Source organism: Scylla paramamosain, chromosome 35, assembly GCF_035594125.1.
Source record: "Scylla paramamosain isolate STU-SP2022 chromosome 35, ASM3559412v1, whole genome shotgun sequence".
Lineage (NCBI taxonomy): Eukaryota > Metazoa > Arthropoda > Malacostraca > Decapoda > Portunidae > Scylla > Scylla paramamosain.
The window spans coordinates 6,883,085-6,903,134 of NC_087185.1; the positions used below are offsets into that span (position 1 = coordinate 6,883,085).

At 43.5% G+C, this 20,050-nt stretch overlaps 1 protein-coding gene and 1 long non-coding RNA gene across 6 annotated transcripts in view; one reads left to right on the forward strand and one right to left on the reverse strand.

The window, feature by feature from the left end:
• LOC135090608 (LIM domain only protein 3-like) overlaps nt 1-20,050 on the forward strand; it is a 104,530-nt gene that overhangs the window by 77,935 nt on the left and 6,545 nt on the right. For 3 of the 5 annotated variants that reach the window (XM_063987518.1, XM_063987519.1, XM_063987522.1), the window contains exon 4: nt 15,846-15,987. In XM_063987518.1, the coding sequence (XP_063843588.1) occupies nt 15,846-15,987 (142 nt within the window). The remainder of the gene's footprint in view (nt 1-15,845; nt 15,988-20,050) is intronic. The other 2 variants (XM_063987520.1, XM_063987521.1) reach the window with 1 other exon arrangement.
• Nucleotides 5,762-20,050, reverse strand: part of LOC135090609 (uncharacterized) — a 97,844-nt gene continuing 83,555 nt past the window's right edge. Inside the window, exon 3 of the long non-coding RNA XR_010262060.1 lies at nt 5,762-5,789. This is a non-coding gene — a long non-coding RNA (uncharacterized LOC135090609). The remainder of the gene's footprint in view (nt 5,790-20,050) is intronic.

Below are 20,050 nucleotides of genomic sequence, written 5' to 3' on the forward strand. Positions count from 1 at the left end.
AGGAGGGAGAGGAGGAATGGAAGTGGAGAGGGAAGGAGGGATGGTAAGGAAATACTGGAAGGAGAGAGGGAGGGAGATAGAGAAAGAGTAATAAAACTGAAGGAAGGAAGGTAAGGAAGTGAAATGATAAAAGTAGAGGCGCTATCAGGAATGGAAACGAAGAGGAGGAACATGAAAGAGGAAAAAAATATATACGAGCGCAAAGAAAGAAAGGGAATAACAGGTCTGTCAGAAGGAAGATTAAAGTAGGAAGGAGGAGGAGGAATACAAAAAACCAAGAGGCAAAAGAAGTAGACAAGGAGAAAGGGCAGAATGAGAAACAGAAGGAGGAGGAGAAGGAGTAGGAGGCAGAAAAGGAAGAGGACAACGACGAGAAAATAAAAACTGAAAAAAAGAAAAAAAAACAAGAACAGAGAAGGCGAGAAAGGAAACATGAAGCAAAGGAGAAATAAAGAGAAAGAGAGAAAAAGACGCACAAGGAAGCAGAGAGAAGAGAAGGAGAACGAGGAGACCCAGAGAAGCAAAGAAGAGAAGTGCAGAGGGGAAAACCATGAAGGAAGTTTATATCCTAGGACAGAAGAATTGACGGTAATGATCTTACACATTTAGCGATTACCTTCTCGACCAAATAGGTTCGGAAAACACGCTTGTTGCTCCCTTATGCGATTAGTCCTGCTTTATGGCCAATATTTTAGGAGATCTCTTTTTGGGGAAGCAAGGCAGGAGCGAGAAAAAGGCACGAGGTAGAGAAGGAGGAAGAGAGGACGGAAGAACATGGAGAGAAGAGGATGAGGGTGGAGAAAGAAAGGTTAGAAGATGGAACTGCGAGATAGTGCTGGTGTGGAGAGAGAGAGAGAGAGAGAGAGAGAGAGAGAGAGAGAGAGAGAGAGAGAGAGAGAGAGAGAGAGAGAGAGAGAGAGAGAGAGAGAGAGAGAGAGAAAGCAGGACGAATGGAAAGAAAAGGAACGCGAGATATGAACACGAAAATGAAGTAGCATGATAGACAAAATAGAATTAAATTAGCAAAAAAATAATGCCTTTCAGAATCCTGAATAAAAAACCACAAGACTTAGATACGAGAACAGACGATACTAAAAACCACCCTTTCAAAAAAACATATTAGCAAAAAACATACAGGAAACAATAGAAAAGTTTAGTGTCATGATTATATAAAATGTTCAGGTTTGCAAAAAAATAAATTAATAAATAAAATAAAAAGTTTGACCACAGTGTTCAATTTTCAGTTAAAGACAAGACGAAACGAGTTATATGATGAAATGAAATAGGAGTAAGAAAAAGAGAGAGGAAGGATAAAGAGAAAAATGGAGTTGGAGGAAGAGAAGGGAGGAGGAGGAGGAACAGCAGGAGGAGGAAGAGGAGGAAGAGGGAAAGGAGGAAGCTCTCTGGAACCTTCCTAAGCCTAAATCACGAGGCCTGATTACTGGATCTATCGCAGACTTAATTTTCTTTGTTTTTTGTAAATTAATTAATACCTGGGGGATTAGCGTTGATTGGGTCGCCGGGAGGATAAAGAATGAGTCCTTTATAGACACCGTCCTCGCGGGTTTTAGAGCCGATAGCACCATCGCCGATTTTGGGAGACATGAAAGAAGCATTTTTTTCTTTTTTTCGCTAACGTACTTGGGGCGGTAACTCCACTGGCATATTTTGTGTTTTTTGCGCTTTTTTTTGGCTTTTTTTTCTTCATCGTTGCGTGTTATGAAGGAGACCATGTTTTCTTTTTGTTGTTTTGTGTTCTTACTTTTTCTGTATTTGTGATTTTTTTTTTATTCCGTGTTATTAGATAGACTGCTTTTATTGCTGTTGTTGTTTAGTATTCTCACCTTTCTACATTCGATGGGGTTTTAATAATGGATTCACTCCACGCCAGAATTGAGCAACGTGATGTAGTAATACACTCATATGTCACGTAAACCGGCGAGTGTTGCCTGTATTTTTGTACTGCGAACGTGCAAGATATTTTTTTTTACTTCGATTTTATGCATTAATAGTGTTTAATAGAAGTATGATGTTGATTTTGCGGCTCTCTTTTGTAATGTTGAGGTAAATTTTAAGGTGCATCGTGTGAAAACTTGTGAATTTATCCTTATCTTCTTGCAATTTGGGTTTTCTAGAGGTTATATACAAAGGTGCCTTCTGGTTGAGTCCGAAGTGATTCTGTGATTCTGCTACAGTGGTGTTCACACAGTGACTAAAGTGACGGTGCAGTCTTTCAAACAGTGTTGTGGTACCCTCTTTGTATTGTTAGTGATGACGTGATGGTGCCTGCTATGGTGGACGTATGAAGTGTGACTGTGGTGGTGTGCGTCTGCTCCTTTCGGTGGTGGTGGTAGTAGTAGTAGTAGTAGTAGTAGTAGTAGTAGTAGTAGTAGTAGTAGTAGTAGTAGTGGTGGTGGTGGTGGTGGTGGTGGTGGGGCGCTGTGTTTATGCAGCATAATAATGGAAATAATTGTAGCATCGGGAAAGCGGCGGTGTGATTGGTTTGGCTCCGGCTTGATTGAGCGAGCACGCAAGCTCCGTTTTTGTTGTGATTGTTCCTTCAAGGGTAATCTATTTTATTGTTTCTATCCAGTTCAGTCACCAGGTTATTTCTTCCCTTTCTGTTTCTTGCTTTATTCCCAGCTTGGCATGTTCTATTCGCGCGGGCAATCACGAGGCGAGGCGCGACTTGTACAGTAATGGATCTTTCGCTCGTGTATTAATTTATTTTCACGGTGTTTCTTTTCCTATTATTTTATGTTACCTTGAACAACCAGTTTCTCCCTCACTCCGCAGTCATCGCCTCTCTCCCTTCCCTCCTACTCCACCTCCTCCTGCTCCTCCTCCCGCCTCTTCATTCTCTGTTATTCTATTGCTCACGGAAACGCACTGTCCTGTGTCGCCAGAAATTCTATGAATAATACCAACTTTATCGGTGGCAACTTTGGTGGGACAATTCATCTTGAAAGTTTCATTTTCTGGCGAGTGGGTCGCTTCTGCCTTTCCTCTACCGTTGACTTTCCTTGTTTTTATTTTGCCCCTTCCCTCTCTCCCCCTTTCCTTTAGTAACAGCTTCTCTCATGTGCTTTGTCTTGGGGTATTTTTCCTCGGACACTTTCTCCTCCGTCGGTGGCGGGAGGAGAGCGAATAGCAGCCTCGCCTGTCAGGATAATTTGCGAGGGTGAATGAAGATGGCGGTGGTGTCGAGTGTACTGAACAGAAGCGGACCACAGGCTGTCGTCCTGCCCCTGTACTGCCTTGTTGCACTCTCAGGCCGGGGAGGGGCGGCGAGGAAGGACACGGGCCATCACAGTCACAACCCACGCGGGGCCATAAAGTCGGAATTGGGTCACGAATCCCCAAGTGCGTCGCCCTAAGTGTTGGTGGTGGCGGATGGCGTTCTGGCAGCCTCGGGTCCCCTCAATTGGAGGATCCTGGCACAATCTCATTAATGGAAAATCTATCTATCAGCCATGTTCACTAGGGCCAGATTTAGGACCGACACCGCTTACAGAAGCCACGCCGTGTTCGCCGCTGCGCCTCTCGCCCTCCCTCCCCAGCGTGTGTCTCTTGCTTCAGTGCTTCAGTTTGCCTTCAGTGGCTTATATACCTCTGTCCAGTACCTTTATATCACTTTAATTGCCAAATATTAATCAAGGAGGGATCACATAATTTAAAATATCGTTTAATTAAGCGGAGTACTGGGTCAGACTAGCGGGGTTGGCCACTAAATGAAATGCGTTCGCCGGCCATGATCGATCGAGCCGTCCCTGTTAATATGCAGTTTAATTATAAAGTTATATTGAGTCATAGCCAGCCCTTGTCAAATTTAATAGGCAGACATAAATTCAATTTGTCCTGGCCGCCGGGAGAGGGTTGCCACGTCTTCCAATGTTTTCATACCACACCGCAACATTTTTCCCACAATACCTAAAACGTAGAGGTGTTGGCTAGGTGCCCAGGGTCATGGGGGAGGGGAGGAGGCGCGGGGTGGTGGGGCGAGGAAGTGAGGGGAAGGAAGGGGAGGAAGGGGTCGTGTTAGTGGCGGCACCGAGCGTCGCGATGAGGGCTGGGCGACCACCTAAGTCATTTGCTGTGATGGAATTCCTCATCCCGGCGTGTGTGTGCGTGTGTGTGTGTGTGTGTGTGTGTGTGTGTGTGTGTGTGTGTGTGTGTGTGTGTATGACTTGTAGGATTTGCTGCTCCGGCGTACACAGAGAGGCGACCAGGATGACCACCCATGCGAAAAATGACGTACAAAATGACGTACAAAAAGACGGAATATACTCACGTCTCACACAAGTGTACGTCATCTCAGTCCGTCGGGAGGTTTTGCGTTAGAGTGCGTGCGTGAGTGTGCCGCGCCCTCACGCTATTTGTGGGGGTGCCTGTGTAGCTTGTGTAGTGTCACATGCCGCGGTGACAGCGGAGGCGTACATCAGGGCAGTGGGGCGGCGACTTTTGCGATAAATCTTTCATTCTCAGCAAAAAACAAACTAGAAACCCGTGCAAGGGAAGCGCCCCACCCACCACTAGTCTGCTCCCGTATACTCCACCTCTCTCTCTTTCTCTCTCTCTCTCTCTCTCTCTCTCTCTCTCTCTCTCTCTCTCTCTCTCTCTCTCTCTCTCTCTCTCTCTGCTCCTCCTGCTCCAGAAAATACTGAAATATTACTACCGCCTCTCCACTGCTCTCCGTCAGAAGCAACAGTCAACACTTCAGCCGCTTATGACCTGTGAAGCCTAACTTTATTCCCGCATTACACACACGCGGAATAAATCTCAAATCGCATATTTTAACACCGCCAGAATAAATCCACCTCCCCCCCTCCCCTCCTCCCTCGGCCCCTCTTCCCCACCCCGGGCCTCCGAACCCAACCTCGCCCGGCGTATATATATAATTTTTTGTTGTTGTTGTTTGTTTAATACATACAACACTTTCCTCACGTGGCGTATTGACACGGTTATCTAGGGCCGCGGGTTATGACAGTGTTTTATTAATTGAACGTGAAAAATGGCCGCATAAAGTTTGGGTAGGCAAGCAAGAGCTATGCCACAATTCTTTACCCTCGTGTGATGGAGGCGTGCACAGGGTGGAGGGGAAGGAGGGGCGGGAAAAGGAGAGAGGAGGGGAGGGGAGGGAAACTGAAGGGATAGAGAGGGGTAGGGAGGAGATAGGACGTGAAGGGGTAGCGAAAGGCAGGAGGAGGGGAGGAGAGGGAATTGAAGGGATGGTGTAAGGAAGGAGGAGGGGAGGAGATGGTGTAAGGAATAGTAAGGAAGGAGAGAGGAAGTGAAGAGATGGTGTAAGGAAAGGGAAGAGAGAAAGAGATAAAGGAAAGGAGGCGGAAGAGGAAAGGATAGGAAGAGAAGAAGGTACGTGAAGGAAGAAGGGAAATAAATGGAGAAGAATGGAAAAAAGTGACATTATGTGGTTAAGAAAAGAGACAGAGAAAGGTAAGGAAAATAGAAATGGAGGGAATAGAAATAAAGAAGAAAAGAACAAAATAGGAAAAAAAATGACAAGAAGAGGAACATGATTAAAAAGGGGAAAAAAAAAGAAATTAATGAAAAATGAGGAAAATAATGTGTGTTTGTTCGGCGTCCTGTTTGACCTGTGATTAAGGGTTTCAGCACTAAATTGGACCTAATCTTTACTAATAAACTGGCCGGTGTGCAAACGAGAGAGAGAGAGAGAGAGAGAGAGAGAGAGAGAGAGAGAGAGAGAGAGAGAGAGAGAGAGAGAGAGTAAACAAACCGATGCAGCTTACCACGTGGTTCTTGTCGCCCTCCTGTAAATAAAGAAACAATATGGTAATAATAATAATAATAATAATAATAATAATAATAATAATAATAATAATAATAACGACGACGATGACAATAAAAACAAAAACAACAACAACCAGAAGAACAAGAACAAGAACAAGAAGAACAAATAGAAAAGAAAGACAAATAATAATAAGAAGAATAATAATAATAAGAAGAAGAAACGGAAGAAAAGTAGTGGCAGGTAGGTGTAGAGAGAGAGAGAGATAGATAGATAGAGAGAGAGAGAGAGAGAGAGAGAGAGAGAGAGAGAGAGAGAGAGAGAGAGAGAGAGAGAGAGATTTATACCGTGATAAATATTTGCGTAGTCTTACCTCCGATCCAGAGTCTCGCGGCGCGGTGTTCCTGCTAGCGACAATTAAGCTTGATTTATTACGTGCCATTATCATTTGCAGCAATTATCCTCGGCATAACTTGTGCTATCATTATATATAACTGGCGAGTGTTCTTTGCGCGGGTGTTCATCACGAGCCTCTTCCTATTAGGCTCGTGGCAAAGATGTGGCGCTGAAATGTGACGCTAACAGGTGACGATGGTATGTGATGCCTACGTGAATGGAACGGTGATATGTGACACTGAGTAACGTTAAGATGTGACGCTGAAAGTGACGCTGAGGTGTAGCGCTAAAAGTGACAGGCGTGACGTCATTACCTGCACATTCTTCTCCATTTTCTTTCTCAAGGTATGCATGAGACGAATATAATTTCTAGGTAACCTTTCCTTTGTAGTCAAATTATCCTTAGAAACAAGAAAATTCACGCAAAAACTAGTAAAAACATTGATTACACCCGAGTTTCATTCAATTTCACCTACCATCTCTATATGTGTATTAAATATAGGTAATATCGAGGCATTCTTTTAAGGGGTCACTTGTAAAGAAATTGAGGCGATAAAAAAGCAAAAGAAAAGGAGAAAACGTCATGATGGTAGCAATTAAATCTCATGGAATTGTTGGGTTTCGATTTCACGTGTAATAATGTTGTTGACTCTTCACCTGTAGTGGTTAGTAGTGTCGAGTTCGCGGCTTGAATGTCGTGGTTAAAAGCATTAGTGTTTATTGGTTTATTCGTCACTCTCGTCACTCTCACCTCACTAATCCTCGACCCTTGACTCACCTGGATTGAAAAGGACACGCCAGGTAATCACAATCCACTGGTGTTATGCATTTTGATGAAACACACACAGACAGACAGACAGACAAACACACACACACACACACACACACACACACACACACACAGGAGATAAAAAAAAAATCACATGTACATCCTCGCCTTGCGTCCGGAACACGATGAAACATTAATTAAACATTCCTTTCTTCTCCATCTACTTCTCCTCCTCTTCCACCTCTTTCGCCTTTTCCTCTTTCTTCTGCTTCTCTCTCTCTCTTTGCTCTTCCTCCTCAGCGCGTGCAGGAAAGATAGGTGATCACGTCCCAGTGCCTTCTCTTTTGCCGCATCCTCCTCCTCCTCCTCCTCCTCCTCCTCCTCCTCCTCCTCCTCCTCCTCCTCCTCCTTCCAATCTTTCCGTCTCTCACTCCTTAATTAACCCAAGACGTGCACCTTCCATCGACTTGATTCTTGAAATTACGTCACCAGCAAGAGGGTTCTCCATAATCTGCTTACATTTTGCCTTTAAATCCACGAATGGTTGGGAATCTCTCTCTCATTCTCCTCCTAAAAAGTACTGGTGGTGGAAATCGTGCGTTGGAAAGGAATGAGTCTCTTTCTTTCTATCCTAGGGTAAAAAAAAATGAACGTACTGACGGTGGAAATTGTATGTATGTATGAGGGGAAGGAGATTTTTCTTTTTTCCTCTAACCTTAAGAAAAACTGTGCAGTGGAAGTTGTACATAAGAAAGGAAGGAGATTTCTGTCCTTCTCTGTCTCATAAAAAAAAAAAGTAGAGATAGATTTTTAGAAAGGGTAGGAAAATTCTGTCCTCTCCCCAGGTGAAAAAGAACATAGAAAAAGATTTTATATGTAGAAAACAAAAAAACATCTCTATCTTTTCCCACAGGATAAAAAAAAATGTATGTATATAGAAAAGGGAATGTCTCTCCCTTTCTATGCCACAAAAAAAAAAAGTGGAGATGGAAATTATGTGTGCGAAGGGAAGAAAATGAGCGAGGAAAGAAGTGAAGAGGCGCGAGTCTAGTGTAGTGTGCGGGGAAATAATATTATGTCCAGATATTGTGCCCGGTACCTGTATTAATGGTGACCTTGGGAGGGATTACCTGGGATTAAATTTTAAAGGTGAAGGAACGACTGGAGAACTACGTGGGAAAAAAAAAATGCGTAATTGGCCGCCATTGTCATTTCTTGGGTGATAATTTAGGATTTCTTGGTGTGTTTTGCGGATCTGTTCCTTTTCATTATGTATTTTCTTTCCTGGAATATTCCGTGTTATTTGTACAGTCCTGGAGATTATGGTTTTCTGCTCTCTTCCTTTTTTTCTGGTTTTGCAAGGCGAAAAAATTTTGTGTATTATTTCCAAGGGATTTATTGGGGGATTATTTTTCCGGTGAATCAGATGTGAAAATATTTATAGCATTTGTATTACATTTTTGTGTGTACTTATTTCTGCAAACTGTCCACGTCCATCAGATTTTTGTTGTTATTTTGTTGTGAGTGGGTTAGTTTTCTTTCCCCCTCTCTCTCTCTCTCTCTCCTTCGTTTCTTACTTCCTTATTTTTGTTACACTCCTCACCAGAACCTTTCATTACTGTTCTTGATGTCTATGAATTTATTGTTTCGTTCGTATTTTTTTTCCTTCTCCTTTTCCTATTTCCTTACTTTAATTTTCGCAATCATCACCTAATTCTGCCACACCCTTGGATTCATGTTAATGTTATTGTTTTTGTTATTGTTCATACCTACGCTTGTTGTTTCATCATTTTACTACTTTCTCTCCGTCTCGCATTTTTAATCTCTGTTCGTGCTATTTCCCAAATCTAATTCTACCATGACCGTTGATTGTTGTTGTTGTTGTTGCTTTTGTTGTTCTTGTTGTTGTTGGTGATGGTGGTGGTATTTTTGTTGTCTGCGTTTGTTGTTTCGCTAATTCTTATTTATTCTTTCTCCGTTTCGTAATTCCTTATCTTTCGCTCGTCTAGCCACGTCAAGAGCCCGTGATGAGCTGTCTGTGGCTAATTACCAGACTCTGCTCGGCTCTATCTTTTGAAACCTGTTCATTAGTAAATGGGAAAGTTGAAAAAGAGAACGATGAGACCAGCGGTGATTTCATTAGGCGGTTTGAAGTTTTTAATGAACAATCCTCCTGTTCGTAATTGGACCCTTAATAATTAACGCTACCCTCCTCTCCCTCCCCTATCTCCTCCCCACCTTTTCCTCCTCCTCCTCCTCCTCCTCTTCCTCGTACCTCTTCCCGACCTCCATTCCTCCTCCTCCGTATCCTCTCCCTCAGTCCCAGCCCCTCCATCCCTCTCTTCTCCGTAAAGCATCCTCTTCCTCTTCTTCCTCCTCCTCCTCCTTTCCTCTCCCTTACTCCCAATCCCCGTCCCTCTGTCCCTCCGTCCCTCTTCTCCGTACCACATCCTTCTCCTCCAGTCCTCCTCCCTGCTCCTCCTCCGTCTCTCCTCTTCCTCCCCACGGCCCCGCTCTTCACAAAACTGAACACTGGCCCTCATTAGTGGAGGGTTGGGTTTGTGTACAAGTCGAAAGCCTCCACATGTAGCTACAGTGCCGCTGGGGAGGCTCTCAAGACTCCGCCACTACTACCAATCTATCCCGCGATCTATCTAATTATCTACTCTCGTGTCCCCGTTCCTTGTGTCTCGTTTTCCTGCGTGATAATTGCGTGCACGAATATTTTAGCGCTAACTTTCCGTTCCTTTCTTGTTCTCGTTCAGTGACTTTTTCTTTTTTTTTTTTTTCTTTTTTTTTTTTTTTTTTGTTGCGTAAAATAAGTTTTTTTTTTTTTGCGTATCTATTTATCTCATCCTGATTTTTTTTCTTTAAGTATTTTCTTTACGCTTCCCTATATACGTTATGTAAGTTTTATTTTTACAGTCACCTCTCATTGACTTTTTTGTGTGTCTTCTATACGGCGTTATATAAAGCGACTGTATTTTTTCTTATCTACATGAAGTTACCTAATCCACCGTGTCTTTTAGGCGTGTCACTTAACGTAATATCTTATGTAAATAGCATCCCTTGTTTTAGTATCATACATTAACTTACTCTATCCATCCGCATGACAAAATCCACGAGTATTTAAAAAACTTATCCATCAAACCTACACAGTTTTTACTTAACGCCTTTCTGTTAAGCATATCAGAGGAAACATAGTCATTTCTTTTTACCATTACACATTACCATTATTCACTTGAACGCAACCCACAAGCATCCACAAGAACCCAAAAAGTGAGCAGAACATATTACAGATTAAGTCAGCCTTCCCTCAAGACGCGTTGCAGATCTCGCTGGAAGACAATTGACAAGAAACAGCATCAAGTTAAATACACGAAGGTCGTTTTCTCTCTCGCTCTCTCTGTCTCATTGAACTTCGGGATTTTCTTTCATAGGCGTTTGCGAGATGAAGATATCCGAAGTAAATTGCAGGGATAGAGAATAGATTGATTGAGGATTTATAGCGATGGGGTTGATGGAGGAAGGAATAGGAAAAGGGAAGGGCGGGAGGGGGAGTAAAGGAGAGGAAGGGAGAGGAGGAGAGAAGGAGGGTGACGGAGGGAGGGCGATGCAAGATGGTGGGAAGGAAGGCAGCTGAGGGGGGAACCAGACGAGAAAATGAAGATATATGAATTCAAGAAGGATTACACACATTGGTTCGTAAATCATGGAGAGAGAGAGAGAGAGAGAGAGAGAGAGAGAGAGAGAGAGAGAGAGAGAGAGAGAGAGAGAGAGAGAGAGAGAGAATAAGATATCACACACTTGAAATTAATTTCACAAAGAAAACAAATTTAATTACTACTAGTACTACTGCTACTACTACTACTACTACTACTACTACTACCATTACTACTACTATTACTGCTGCTGCTGCTGCTGCTTCTACAACAACAACAAGAACAACAACAACAACAATAATAATCATCATAACAACAACTACAACAACAACAATAATAATCATCATAACAACAAAAACAACAACAACAACAACAACACACGAAGCCGGAAGAAAAACACACATAAAAATGATAAACCAACATCAGAGAGAGAGAGAGAGAGAGAGAGAGAGAGAGAGAGAGAATAGGTGAGTAATTGTAAGGATTTCACAGTGGAGATAGCCTGGGGGAAGCGAAAACCCACGACTAACATAAACCGAAGCTTCTGATGGAACACGAGAGAGACGAAACGGCAGAAAGGAGAACCTAATTGGTGGGAATGACTGTGAAAACCAACTGGAATAGAGAGGGAGGAATGGCCAAACGGGAGGAAAATTGAATTGATGGAATAGATATTAAGGATCAATGGGTTGGAAGGCGGAGAGTTGATGAGAGAGAGAGGACTGGCTTGAAAAGGTGAAAATAATGGCGGGTCCTCGGCAGCCAGGGGAGTGTGATCAGAGAGAGAGAGAGAGAGAGAGAGAGAGAGAGAGAGAGAGAGAGAGAGAGAGAGAGAGAGAGAGAGAGAGAGAGAGAGAGAGAGAGAGAGAGACTTAGACATAAAAACTTAAAAAAAGGCAGAGAAAACATACAAAAATTAATGTAATAACAAACTTAGGAGCACAGGAATGAATAAATACAGGAAGAAATATTGACAAACACCAAAAAGACAGAAAAAATAGAGAGAGAAAAAAATATACCAGTAAACTGAATAACTTTGTACATATATACCGACACACACACACACACATACACACACCCACACACACGAGAACACTGACCCAGAGGCATTGACGTCCCTAATAAGTGACTCCTGGCGGTGCAGAAGGCAGGCCAATATGACTCACACCTCACATAACCTCCACAAAAGAGTCCGCCCATCCAATAAGACTCAGGAACCTATCACGAGGGGGCGCGTCAGGGTAAAAATGAGGATAATTAGACGTGCTGACGCCACCCTCAGCAGTGTGAAGCCCTTGAGAAGGCTTCCTGCACTGGGGGACGAACGGGGAAAGGAAGTAAAGGAACGAGAGGGAAAAAAAGAAGGAACACACGTAGGAAGGTGAAAGGAGATGGAACAGTTGCAGGGTGAGGGAAGATTAAGACGAGTTTTATTCGCGTGTTTTTAGCGTTTAATAACTAACTTCTGTTCTTTTCTGTTGTGTATTTGTAAAGAAAGGAAAAATAAATTGAGTGGGAGGAAAAACGTGTAGCAGAGAACAACACTAATTTGCTGCGGTTTGTGTATGTGTGTGTGTGTGTGAGTGTGTGTGTGTGTGTGTGTGTGTGTGTGTGTGTGTGTGTGTGTGTGTGTGTGTGTGTGTGTGTGTGTGTGTGTGTGTACTTTCTTGTGTACACGACCTCATGTTGTTCAAGGATGGCTGTCAAAAGTATGCATTGTGTTGCAGTTTTCCTCCTCGCAACTGTGCAAAGCGTGCAAAAGTGGCAACGTGTGCTGGCGAGGCGCGTGTTGCTTTATGTTGCGCTAAGTGTTGTGTTGTGTTGTGCTGCCGCGTCTTGTACTGCGTGGCAAAGTGAAAGCGAAGACAGATTCCCGTAGATAAGATGCAGTGCTACCAAGGCAGGAGAGGCTATCTAGTGTTGCCAAGGATGGCGGCTGCATATATTCGTCACGGTGGTGGAGGAACGTGCAGTGTTGCCAGAGTGGTGTCGTAGCGGCGGCGGCGGAGCAGTGCACGGACGATGTGACGTGTGGCAGTGGTGGTGTACAGGCGCGCGGCGTGTACTGAGTGTACAAGATAAGAGGGGTTGTTTACCGACGTTAATGATAGGAGGGCGTGCAGGCGGGATTAATAATGAGAGAGGAGCCAAGTCCTGGTGGCCGCTATTTGCTCAGTCTTAATTAACTGCGCCCTTGTTATGTAATTTTTCAAAAATGTTGACGAGGTTCCAATTAGACTAAGAGGCGCACGTTGATCACGCGGCGAAAGAATTTCTTTTATTTTTGCTTTTGTCCGTATTCGAACGCGGTGCATTTTCATCACGTCAATTTAATTAAACGTTCCGTTCTTACATTTCTTTTTCTCCCGCTCAGGAACTTTGATTAATCAATAGCAGTGATATATGATCCAATTAAACGGATATCCCACGCCGTTTCCCACGTCCAGTCGAGTCATAGTCAGTTACCATTACGGCCGACCAACGCGCCGCCGCTTTCGAACTCCGGATATTTTTATGGGTCACACGTTCATATGTGAGATCAGAAGCTCGCGATGTGGGTGGCGGGGGGCGGCGGAGAGAGCTGTTGGAGGAGAATGGAGGAGGAGAGAGAAGGGTGCTTTAGATGACACGGGGAGAGGAGGGCGCGAGGAGTGAAGGCGCTAGTGAAGAGAGGGAAGGGGAGGGGGATAAAAGGATAGGAATCTCAGTGAAAGAAAAATATCATTGCAAGCCTCCTTATTGAGCCGCGCTGTGGAATGTTAGGGAACAAGATCAGGTGCGGAGGAGGAGGAGGAGGAGGAGGAGGAGGAGGAGGAGGAGGAGGAGGAGGAGGAGGAGGAGGAGGAGGAGGAGGAGTAAAGAGAGGAAGAGGGAATCGGAGGGAAGGAGAGGGGAGAGTGGTGTATTTGAGAGGAAGAATTGATTGCGTGGGTCAGTGGCGGAGAAGGGTTGAGCAGCAGCAGAGTTTGGCGTGATGGAGAGGAGATAAGGCGGGATCAGAGAGATGGATGACGTAATATCAAGGAGGCTGCATGTCTGTCGTGGAAGCGGCAGAGGAGGAAGAGGAAGAGGGAGGGGGGAGAGGAGGAAGTCCAAGGGAAACCGAAGACGAGGAACGGGGTACCATCGTCAGGAAGCCTCAGTATCCTTTGTTAATAGGAGCCTAAAGGTTTATCAGAGAATAGAAAACTAGAAACAAGGAAAAGACAAATTCTGACGCCGTTCCCTTACAATCACACGAGGGCACACAGGAGGACACACTACCACACTTAACACGATACTTACACCCTCAGAGCACTCGAGGCAACCATACATCACTTAAAGACAGCTTATTCATATACTTCAAGACGCCACAATGACGATAATCCAGCACTGAGTCCCCTGAAGAAGGACCATACTGCACCCTGTCTTGGCTTGGTAAAAAAGGAGGGTTGAGTACACTACCCTTTATCCAATTACAAGGATCAAGACCTTAATTACACAGTACGAGAGCGACACGGACTCAGGACTTTCCTCTCCAAAGCTTCTAAGAGTCAAGCATGTCGTTCAGGGTTCCATACGGGGGACGTCCAGGGGTGAGGGAGGAGCCTTCCTTCACCTCTCCCTCCGAAGCACCATTGAAACTTTACTCATTAGGTACTGTGGCTGTGGCGATGTTAATGTAAGGGAAGCACGAGATACCCACTTCGTCACGCTTCTATATATAATAAGCACTGACTGGGTTTAAAGTACGAGTTTTATTTATGCTCGTTATACTAAAATTACTGAAATCCGTACACTAAAGCGATGGATTGTGGGAAGACCAATGGAGACTTAAGTTAAATGTAGGAGTAAATTTCAGTTTCTATGTCATGCTGAGTTGAGTTGAGTTGAGTTGAGTTGAGTTGAGTTGAGTTGAGTTGGGTTGAGTTTCTGGTCGGGAGTATTGTCTTTGGGACGGCAAACCCTGACGCGTCCCTTCTCACTGTCTGGGTCTTTTGTTTTGTTTTCTCTTTCCTTTTCTTTTCTCTTATTATCCAATATTTATGCACTGTTATCTTTATTTCGTCACTACATTTATTTTCAAACAGGCATGCTTTGGATTTAAATATTGATTAAGATGCGAAATTGTAGTTCTGTTCGTCACTAAAACTCTTCCTTATATCGATGAACAGCATTAAGATGTAAGATTATCAAATGCTGCTCCATATTCATACATAAAGGTGGTTTGTCATTGATTCCTTGCCGCCTCACCAGAAGCAGACCGACCACCGCTCACCCTCAGCCACTTTACATCATTATACATTGAAAAAGAAATCTCCTTGACTCCCCTTCCTCGCTCCCCTCCTGCACCACTACACACACACACACACACACACACACATACACACACACACACACTACAGTTCTTTGTTTTCCTCACCAGGAGGTCAGAATAAAGTGACCATGTTCTCAGGTAAATGTTCAATGAGTCTCGCTGGATTCCTCAGGTGTGACTTTACCTGACCGCCTGGCCACCGACCCGTGACACTTGCATGTAAGAAAGGGAGGGGAGGGAGGGGAAGGGAGAAGAGACCACGTACTACATCGCGTGCAAGTAAAAGGGAGAAAAAAGCACGTGTAGCCTTGTTGTTGTACTGAACCTTAAAATCATCACACGCCACGAAGCACGTCGGTAATGGGAATGCTGCGGGGAGCGTGCGGCGTTTAGCTGGTTTCGTTTAGCCGACAAATGTATTGCGCTTTGCCCTCAAGGAATGTGCGCCACTCCCAGGTAGTTTAGTCCAGACAGGTAACACATTTCTTTGAGCCCATTATGAATATGCAGCGTGCTCAGGCTTGCTTAAGGTGACTTATATCCTACAGCACCTTAAAAACACACAGTTTGCTGAAGGTGACAAAGTAATATGTTTCAACCCTTTATGAATGCACACCCGTTAAAGTAAGCTTCGCACAGGTGAATAAAATGCCTTTCTATGCATTTTCAGGCTCAATTTACATGTAATTTTCTTGGTTATGGTGACAAACTAAAGAATTTCCATCTTACATGAATAAACTATCCGCTAAATAATATAGTTTTCTATGTATTTCTATGCAAAAATATAATCATTTGCTCTATTTAGGTGAAAATCAAAAATATTAATAGCTTCGGAATATACGAAGCCTTTAAAATGAGTCATGCACAGGTACACAGCTCCATATGACCCCCGTGTTGCAGTCTGGTAACCAAACAGTCAACAGGTAACTAACATGGCTCTCTTCGTCTTTCCAGATTCTGCGTGGGAGATCGATTTTACCTGTGTGACAACAAGATCCTGTGCGAGTACGACTACGAGGAGCGCATGGTGTTTGCCAACATGTCTTACTCCTCAGACTCCCTGGCGCACATCAAGCGACAAGTTAGTGACCTCCAGGTAGTGTTCGTTCAAATGCGCACTGCCCCCACCACACGCACTCTCTCTCTCTCTCTCTCTCTCTCTCTCTCTCTCTCTCTCTCTCTCTCTCTCTCTCTCTCTCTCTCTACTTTTTTTGTCTTTCTGTATATTTCTTTCTCTTCTTGCTACTTTTCCCTACTTCTTTCTACTTCTTTCTCTTCATCTCTGTTTCCTCTCCCTTTTCTCTCCACTTCTTTCTTCACTCTCTTTTTACTTCTTTGCATTTCTTCATTCTTCTCTCTCTACTTCCTTCTCTTCTACTTTTCTCTGCTTCTTTATTTTTTCTTTCTTCTCTCTGTTTCTTTTTACTTCTCTCTTTCTCTTTGCCATTTACTTCCTTCTTCTCTCTCTCCTTACTTTCTTTGTCTTTTTCTACTTTCCCCTACTTCTCTCTTCTTCTCTACTTCTTTCTACTTCTTTCTTTCTTTCTACTTCTCTCTTTCTTCTGCTCTCTACTTCCTTTTCTCTTTCTTCTTACTTTTTGTCTTTTTTTTCTTTCTTCTCTAGTTCTCTATTTTTTTTACCTCTATACTTCTCTCTCTTTTTTTTCTTCTCTCTTTCTTTCTTTGTCTTTCTTCTCTCTTCTATCTCTCCACGTGTCCCTCTCCACCTGTCCTCCTCTCTCTCTCTCTCTCTCTCTCTCTCTCTCTCTCTCTCTCTCTCTCTCTGTTGATATTCTTTTGGCTGTATTTAACTATTTTTTTTCTGTGTCTGCTTTTATTCTGTCTCTCTATTTCTGTCTTTTCACCTGTCTATTTTTATCACTGTTCTTAATCATGTTTTTATGCCTGTCTTTCTTTACCTGTTTATTTTCTACTCTCTCTCTCTCTCTCTCTCTCTCTCTCTCTCTCTCTCTCTCTCTCTCTCTCTCTCTCTCCTAATTAGCCCATTTTCCTTCATCTCCATTATTCTTTGATACATCTTCCAGCTTCTTGAGCTTTAAGCCAAATTTTCTAAAAATTTATGCTTACGGATTTTCGTGTCTTTTGTCTAAGGACATTATATGCTCTGCTATGATATTTCTTTTTCTTCTTAACATTTTCTCCTCTCTCGTTTCCATCTTCAGAGCTTTGAGATGCATAAAGATATTCTGGATGAATAAATCCGTACTTAGCTGATCACACAAACACATAAATTACGAGTTATCATAAATATTCACGAACCGTCGCCTTCTGACTTACTACACATGATCAGTTACTGCAAATCACTTACAGACAAATCACACATCTGATGCATAATAAACAAACAGTGCAAGAAGGCATGTATAAATAGACAACTTTCTCTCTCACTGTTTATTGGCTAGAATACTTTGTTGTCTTGCCTCAACCAGAATTTACTTGTTGTCATTCATTTTTACAACACTTGCTTAAAGTAAAGTTATCTAGTCATCCCCTTTTGCAGTTTCTGCCTCTGCTGGCCATTTAGTTTTGTTTCCTCAAAACTCTCTCTCTCTCTCTCTCTCTCTCTCTCTCTCTCTCTCTCTCTCTCTCTCTCTCTCTCTCTCTCTCTCTCTCTGTTATCTATTCTGTATTTTTAATTATTCTTCTGTAATAATCTCTCTCTCTCTCTCTCTCTCTCTCTCTCTCTCTCTCTCTCTCTCTCTCTCTCTCTCTCTGTCTCTCTCTCTCTCTCTCTCTCTCTCTCTCTCTGGCTGGTATCTGTCCTACATTTTCTCAATTATTCTTTCGTGCTAAAAACAAATCAAAACTTTCTCATTATTCTTTCATCACTATTTATTTCTTGTCATTCATAAACATAGTTTATCTCTCCTTCCGCTATGTGGCAGCAGTGGACCTCACTTACTCACTCACACACTCACTCACTCAGCTAACGCCATTACAAACGCTATTAGTTTATACCGTGCTAGTCTAGTTTAGTCCAGGCGTCTATAGTTTGTCTAACACGCATCCAGCCGAAAGCTACAGAACGCTACATTCGGTGCCTATTGAGTTAGTTGTCCTGCCTTACTAAATAGCAGCTTTCCTAGCACTCGCAGCACTAACACCAGCACAGCACGCACTAGATAGCATATCGTTAGCAGTAGTTATTCCAGTGATTAAGATACGATCCGCAGCAGTGTGAGTTCGGTGTAAGGATCTTCAGTAGGCAACACAAAAGGGCTGGACGGCGGTTATCACTTGCAGGCAGTGAGGAGTTGGTAACTATTAAGGTAACTTTAGTATTTCGTCTCCATTATGCGCGTCAAGCTCGTGGCAGTTTCGTAAATATATACACGAGTATTCGCACATATTTCACTGTTATTTTCCTGGTAGATAAAAGGCGCGCACACACACACACACACACACACACACACACACACACACACACACACACACACACACACACACACACGTTGCCTGGTGCAGTTTCATTTATTTCTACACTCATTTATTCTTCATCTCCAATCTAAAGCTACCGTGGCATTCATTATTCACGCAGACCTGTGTGGTGGTTAGCGATCAAAGGGATTACTCGAGTCTCATCACGTGGTGCTCGCTGATCAGATTCCTCCAAGCGCCGCTCAATCACTAATGTTGGCCAAGGAGGACTGACTCTAAATCCTTAATCAGCTTCTCGTAAATAAGTGATGACGGAATGCAAAATGGTCGTCCCTCTCTCAGCCAATCAGGGAAGGGTGTCAAGCGTTCACTTTGTTTCATCTTGATCTTGGTCTTGTGTCGAGCAAAGCGTCCCGTGTCTTCGGTAAATTTCGTTTTTCCCTCATTCGTGTGTCTGTGAAATCCGGTTAGTTGTCCGTTCATCCGTGTGTCTGTCCGTCTGTGTGCAAGGATTCCATGTGTTACCTGTATGGAGAGTCACTGGACGGTACGAATTATTTCTGGAAATGAAGGGTTGAGTCTCTGCCTTCCCTCACACAGTCCTCAGTCCTCCCTCTGTCTCATGTCCCCGCACTACCGCCACGAGAACCTCCTCAAAACAATCCCACTCTTCAGTCTTACGTCATCACGCCCGTTTTTCGTTGCTCCCATCGTTAACCAGTCCCCTTTCGTTCCAGAACGGGACCACGAAAGTACCATTGAAGGACATGCCTGAAATGCTTACGTCGTGATGGTGTCAGGTCAGTGAGGCTGCCGCTAACTGTTAACACCTCCCCTTCCTTGCTCCTCCCATCCATCCTCTGCAGCTCTACCCCAAAGCAGCTCTACCCCAAAGCAGCTCTCCCTGCTTGTGTTACCCTGGCAGCTTTTCTCACTCCTGCAAGCATCACTACCCACTCCCATTTTTTGGCATTTTCTCCTTCTCTTTGCTCTGTCTCATCTTAACTGACTTCCTCACCCTGTCTTTTCTCATTCCTGCAAACGTCAGTACGTCCTTTTGTATATTTCCTCACTCACTGTCTCATCCAGATGGACTTCCTCGCTTTGTTTCTCCATCCTAATGCTTCTCTAGCACCTGCATCTCTTAGCTACACCTTCCTTCTCATCCTCCTTACTTGAAATCAGAATATTACTCATGTTTCTCCGCATCGTCAGTCCACTAGCATCACTTTCTGCTCGTAACTATTAGTGCAAATTAATTCCATCGTCTGCTTGCACTTTTACCAATAATATTACACCTTGTAGACTTTTTTTTTTTCGATAATATACTATCAAGTAATCGCCTTTACTTTCACTACTTTTATTTGTAACTTATCCTGTCCAATGTAGCTTTTTTTTATTACCACTTATCACTTGTAACTCTCCTGAGCACACCTGTCACCTGTCCATCTGTTAGCACCTGCACCTGCCCACCTGCACCCCAGTACCTCTCATGTGCTCGCTTGTAACTGTTCCCGCCACCATCCCAGACTGTTCTGAGCTTCGTATGTTCCTCAAAGGACTTTTAATAATGTAATGATTCTAGAGACATTTGTACAATTTTATAGGTGGAATCACGACGACAGATGTTTCTTTACTTCACCACTCCCGTATTGTGTAGGTTGTAAAAGACCACTTCACTTGATGACGAAATGCACGTCCGCTACAACAATAGATTAAAGAAAACATCCGCATCCGTATCTGTCTATTAAAAGTCAAAGTTG